The sequence below is a fragment of the Solanum tuberosum genome, unplaced genomic scaffold, assembly GCF_000226075.1.
Source record: "Solanum tuberosum cultivar DM 1-3 516 R44 unplaced genomic scaffold, SolTub_3.0 scf00129, whole genome shotgun sequence".
NCBI classification, from domain to species: domain Eukaryota; kingdom Viridiplantae; phylum Streptophyta; class Magnoliopsida; order Solanales; family Solanaceae; genus Solanum; species Solanum tuberosum.
The window spans coordinates 429,138-435,408 of record NW_006239057.1 but is presented as its reverse complement, the minus strand read 5'-3'; the positions used below and the strand labels follow the sequence as shown (position 1 = coordinate 435,408).

At 33.6% G+C, this 6,271-nt stretch overlaps 1 protein-coding gene across 1 annotated transcript; it reads right to left on the bottom strand.

Annotated features, from left to right (window-relative positions):
• Window positions 1-904: 904 nt before the first annotated feature.
• LOC107061325 (acylsugar acyltransferase 3-like) lies at window positions 905-2,809 on the bottom strand. The gene is made up of 2 exons (XM_015310390.1): window positions 2,396-2,809; window positions 905-1,537 (listed from the first exon to the last, which is right to left on the bottom strand). The coding sequence occupies exons 1-2, from the start codon at window positions 2,807-2,809 to the stop codon at window positions 905-907; spliced, it is 1,047 nt and encodes a 348-aa protein (XP_015165876.1).
• Between the last annotated feature and the right edge of the window lie 3,462 nt (window positions 2,810-6,271).

Here is a 6,271-nt window from a genome sequence, read left to right as displayed (position 1 = left end):
TCAGAGGCTGGGTAGGGGAAGTCTCGATCCACGGACACAGACCACGGACCGTGGTCTTATCTACAGACCGTGGGTCTGTCCGTGAGTCGGGACTTAGCCAATTTTCTGAGCTGGGTCTGGGAGGGGTTGCAGTGGTGAACCACGGACCACCAGCACGGGCCGTGGTCTGACCTACGGTCCGTGGATGGTGACCGTAAGTTGCACCTTCAACTTTTCGAAATCTGTATTTTTGGTCTGTTTCAAATACGGGGTGTTACAACTTAGGTATAATCTAAGCAAATAGTATGATATCAGACTCGAATCCCTACCTTTCAACACATTTTTGAACTATGAGTCAGGGTCAGGATCAAATCTTAGGTTAAGGTCAGGGTCGAATCTCGAATCGGAAGTTTGATAGTAATTGGGCCTCGGGTTAGGATTGGAGATCAGAATTCGGGAGTTGGGTCTCGGGTTTGGGGCCAAAAGTTAGATTTTGGGTTGGGGTCGGGAACAAAAGTTGGATTCCGAATCTAGGTAGGGAGTCGAATCCTAATCCTGACTCGAGGGATCGATCCCAACCCAACTCGGGACTCGACTTTGGATTCCAACCCGGCTCAAGACTGGACTCTTGACCCTAACCTGGGACCCTCGATCCAAAGCAAAATGAGGAATGGAGTTATAAAGTGGACTTTAATTTGGTTGGGGAAGGCCCATTAAAATGAGCATGGTAACAATAGAAATATTCAAATAGTACAAAATAACATAAATATAAATATAATGCCTAGATAAAAAATTATTGAGTTCACGTGAATACTATGTTACATGGTAAAGCGGCCTCCTTGGTACAATAAACAACATAAATCAAACAACTAAAAAACACAACACATATTGGAGATTTCATAAAACAACACAAAAATCAAATACTTTATAATTGAAGACTTGTAATTGGACTAGCAAACTCAAGAAGCTCTGGATCTCTTTCAAATATAGCCATATCTTGTTCATCCAACATGACTATAACTTCAACTCCACCTGCACTTTGGTTATCCAATAAATAAAACCACTTGTTGAAAGGCCCAGTTCCCATTCCCCAACCAAAGTCCACTTTATAAAGTGGAAATGCTATCAAACTACTACAAAAATAATTATCAATTTCATTGCTATGAAATGGTGTATTTCCTTTTTCAATTGATTCAATTACTTCTGAGATAATCACATTTTTCTTAGCATGAAGATTCAATTTCCCCTTCCTCATTTCACGTACCAATTTCGAACAATTTACGTCTCTGTCATTATCTATTTCCACGAAATAACCAGATAAAATATTTCCACATGCGTCATGTGACAAAGGTGGGTTGAGCCTTTGACGCATGTTAGCAAGTTGAAACAAGTAAGATGGTTTAAATGAGCCCGAATTATTCACTTTTCTAGCATCTATAGCGCATTTGTAAAGAAGAGAGCTCACAACTTCTGAGCGGGTAGGGTTTTGTACTTTTGATTCATGCGCGATATTGGCTTTTAGTGCATTTAGTTGATTCTTTAGACTTGATAGTTGATACTACAGAAGGATCATTAGATTGAGGATAAATAGAGTCTTCAACAAAATGAGGATGAGATGGTGGTATTGCATTTATGTCACAACTCAAAACTCCCCAGTTGTAGAAGAAATTACTTGCGGTGCAACCATCTCCAATCTTGTGTAATAAACATCCACTAATTGCTATCCCTCCGCAATCAAAATGACTTACCTAATCAATATGTCGTGAATTTGAATTAGTCATGACTCGTGAATAAGGAAGGGAACATTATTAGCCCATCGATACATGACTCGTCTATTAATAATTCAATATATTTTGTTTTCGTTTAATTCAGCTCATCCAAAAGTTGAGCTAAATATATATTGTACAAATTGACCTCTGATAGAATATTATCAAATACTCTTTAAAAACTTTTGTTTTTGCTTAATACGTTATATAAAATCATAATAAAGATTAAAAAAAAATTATTAGCTAACAAAACAAACTTTATATATTATATATTGTAAATAGATCTGAATATTGAATAATTAAAATTATTTGTTTTTCAACATTCAAATATGTATAATTTATGTATATGTAAATATAATTAATATACAATACAAAAATAAAAAAAAATTACAAAAATATATAAATTTAATAAAATAAAATCATTATAACAAATGAAACTTTTATGTTCGCTAATGATGGTGGAGATAGTTTGTAGTCGAGGTGATGGTAATGGTTGGTATTGGTGTTAGTGACTAGTAATAGTAGTGGTGACAATTATAATGATGGAGGTGGTTGATATGTATCGTCGGGATTGGCGTGATGGTGACAATAAAGTTGGTTGATGTTAGTCGTTAGCATTTCTTAATGTATAGCAAAATTAAACAACTTACCTGCATTGTAGCCAACTTGCCTTCATTATGGGCATAAGTTTGATCATCTACTGGAAAAACAACATGTTCAGCATGAGTGTAAGGTTGTCTAAAAATTTGAGACATGGGACAATGTACATGAACATGTGATAAGTCAACTCCCATATCATTACAATCAACATAATTATCATCATCCTTATTTAATCTTCCAGCATAAGGATAATACAATGAAAGTGTAATAGAAAGTGATTTCTCAAGAAGTTGAGATACATGTGTAGGTTCATAATTGCTAATTTTTGGGTAGAAAAATGCCATAGAAATAGACATATGAACAACTTGATCAACAAATGAAAGTTTGTGAGATTTTTTAGGAGGAGTGAGAATAGAAGGTTTGATTATTTTCTTGGAAATCAATGAAACAAGTGATGGCACCATTATGCTTTCTATATTTGGTTAAGTAAAACTATTCACTAGAGCTACCATTTATAGAATCTAGAGACTGAAATATAATTATTTTTTTAAGAGTCAAAATTGCTTTTGAACTATGCGAAACAGGAAATTTTGGGATCAAAAATATCTCCGTTGTTATCTTAATAGACCACAAATACCCTTAAGAATTAACAATTCAATTTTTTTGTGACGTGACAAACCATGTGGGACTAATTTCTCCACCTAAGTGTGTTAACTAGGATTCACTTAAAAAAAACTAGACATTTAGCGGCGATAAAAGTCACCACAAAAGCCTAGAATATCGCCACAAAGATTTTCAATGATTTTTAGCATTAAATTATGATTTTGTGTTTTTTTTTTCTTCATTGTTTTTAAAAATCACAAATAATATCGATCAAGGAGGAGTTTTGAAGAAACTATATATTTTATTTTTTTTGTCATATGTATATGCATACATAAAATGTACAATAATGTAGTAGGAGATTTGAGTCGAGAAGTAATTTTGATGATTTTCATAATAATATTGGATGTTTTTAATATTGATAGTACATGTTATTTTATTTTAGAAAATTAGGTTGCAATCGAAAATTAATTATCATATTTTTTTGTTGAAAAATTCAATGATTTTTAGCATTAAATTATGATTTTGTGTTTTTTTTTTCTTCATTGTTTTTAAAAATCACAAATAATATCGATCAAGGAGGAGTTTTGAAGAAACTATATATTTTATTTTTTTTGTCATATGTATATGCATACATAAAATGTACAATAATGTAGTAGGAGATTTGAGTCGAGAAGTAATTTTGATGATTTTCATAATAATATTGGATGTTTTTAATATTGATAGTACATGTTATTTTATTTTAGAAAATTAGGTTGCAACCGAAAATTAATTATCATATTTTTTTATTGAAAAAATAGGTTTTACTAGTGAATAGCTATTGCAGCCTTAGTCGCCACTAAAAATTCACTCAAACCCTTTAGTGACAATATTTTGAGATTTTGTGGTGACTTTTATCGCCGCTAAAGATCTAGTTTGTTTTAAAAAAGTAAATCCTAGTTGACAACGCTTAGGTGGAGGGTTTAGTCCCATGTGGTTTGTCACGTCACTAAAATTTTTGGTAGTTAACTGTTGAGCATATTTGTAGTCTTTTTGGATAACGGCGGGGTATTTTTTATCTCAAAATGTAATGGAGGGCATAAGTGGTCTATTTCACATAGTTCAGGGGTACTTTTTCATTATTTTTATAATTTACTGAATGCTGAATAGATTATTTGTATCTATTAAATAAAAAATTTAACACAAATACAAAGTTTGAATTAAGTTAGTGAATTTTGTCGAACTCTACTGCTGCTCAGCCCTCGTATATTAATAGAGTTTAAACCTATGAGCGTGTATTTATTTTTACTGATCGAGTATTATTTTATAAGACAAAAATTCAACATATATATAAATAAATTAAGACAAAAAAATTACTCAATTAAAGAATGGTTAGTTCTGGTACGCAAGCCATTATGAGTATGGATTGTGGGTCTATTCTATGTGATAATTTTGGTAATAGACACGTGAAAATTCTTTGGCTCCAAAAAAAAATTAATTTGTAACAAACAAATTTTATTTATTTATTTTCGAGCGCTTTTTAATATATATAAATTTGGAGGTTTTGTTGCAAGAGAGAGTTAGAAGCAATACTGTGTAGAAAGAGTAATTCTTAAATAGCGTAGTAAAATAATCCGTGAAAACAAAATAGAAAGTGTGAATAGTATTATAATGAGATATGTGAAATAAAAGAGTGTCATCTCTTTTTAATTTATAGTAGTCTTTGGAGATTTATCAAGGGTGTGTTCAGTAGGAAGGAAAATATTTGATTTCTTTCTTATTTTCTAATGTTCGATTAGTAAAAAAATATTATCTTCAAAACATTTAGGTATAATCTAGACAAATAATATGACATTGGATCTGAATTTCTACCCTTTAATAACACATATACGAGCCTCAAGTCAGGGTTGGGGTCAAATCATGGGTCAAGGTCGGAGTCGAGTCTCCAATCATGAGTTAGATAATTGAGTCTAGGGCAAGGTCAGGGATCAGAGGGTGAAAAGTTAGGTCTTGGATCTGGGGTTTGGAACTGAAGTTAGGTCTTGGGTTGGTGTCAGGAATAAGAGTCGGTACAAGTCGAAATCGGGGTCAAGAATGAGGTCCCAAGTCGAGGTTAATTAGGCCTTAGGTAAAGGTTGGGAGTCGGGTCCAGGTCGAGGTTGGAAGTCTGGTCTCAAGTCGGGGTAGAGAGTCAGGTCTTCATCCCAACTCAAGACCCTGACCCAACCCGGGACCCAATTCTCTACCCCAACCTCGATCCAAGACCCGACTCCCAACTCCAACTCGGGACCCTCGACCCGAGAGACCTGATTTTCAATTTCAACCAAAGACCCCGACCCTGACCCGGGACCCTACTCCCAACAATTATCTTGAACTATTCTCAAACTATTCTCCTAGAAAATGTTGAGTAGTTAAGAATCTCAACAAATAAAGGATAAACATGGAACGAACCCCAAATAATTATTTTGAACTTTGAATAATTCACTTATTCTATATTATAAAAAAAATCCAACGATTTATCTATTATCGACTATAGGGAATATTGAACCTATTTAATCTCGTTTGTCAAAAAGAGTCCCCACCTATCTCTCTGACTTCAGAGAGCCACTAAATAATGAGGTTATAAGGCACCTACTTGAGCCACTAAAATCATTCATTTGGCTAATTTTTACTTTTCCATTTTAAAATAATTGTTATTTTAGTTTTTTGTTTTTCTGTCTCAAATAAGTGTTACCTTAAAAATTCAAGATAACAAAAAATTTCAACTATATTCTTATACTTCATCTTTTGAATAGTGTTTAGTTTTCAAGAGACTTAGTTTCAAATGGTGTAGTGAGGTTGTTCCTCCCTTAATCAAACGTCTCGAGTTCAAGCTTTGGATATGAAAAAATCCTTGGTAGAGAGCGTTTTCCCCATAATGGAGCCCTAGCAGGGCGAATCAAGAATAATCAAGCTCTGATGTGGATACCAGACACCGAGTGGAAAATAAAATAAAATAATGTAATGACATGGGACTTTGGTTGGGGCAGGCCCATTAAAGTGAGCATGGAAAATGGGCCTTTCAACAAGTAGTTCTATTTAGGGAAAAATGTATATAATAGCAAACTATTAATTTAAATTAAATGCTATAAATATAGTTTGATTTAATTGTATCTCATAGCAAATTGTTGCTATTTCACCTCTCTCCTGGTGAATTTCGCTCGCCACTCTCGTTCTCTCCCTCGCCTCTCTTGTTTTTTATACAAACGCAAGTGTATAAAGTGCGTTTGTATTTGTATAAAGCGAGAGAAAATTGTATATATACATATATTTTCGTTCCCCTCTCTCCCCTCTCCCAGATCTCGCTC

Excerpts from the sequence above, each read along its gene's own strand:
- LOC107061325 (XM_015310390.1), bottom strand. The coding sequence starts at position 2,809 with ATGGTGCCATCACTTGTTTCATTGATTTCCAAGAAAATAATCAAACCT. Across the intron at positions 1,538-2,395 it reads GCAAGTTGGCTACAATGCAG|TATCAACTATCAAGTCTAAA; the intron begins GTAAGTTGTTTA and ends ATCCTTCTGTAG.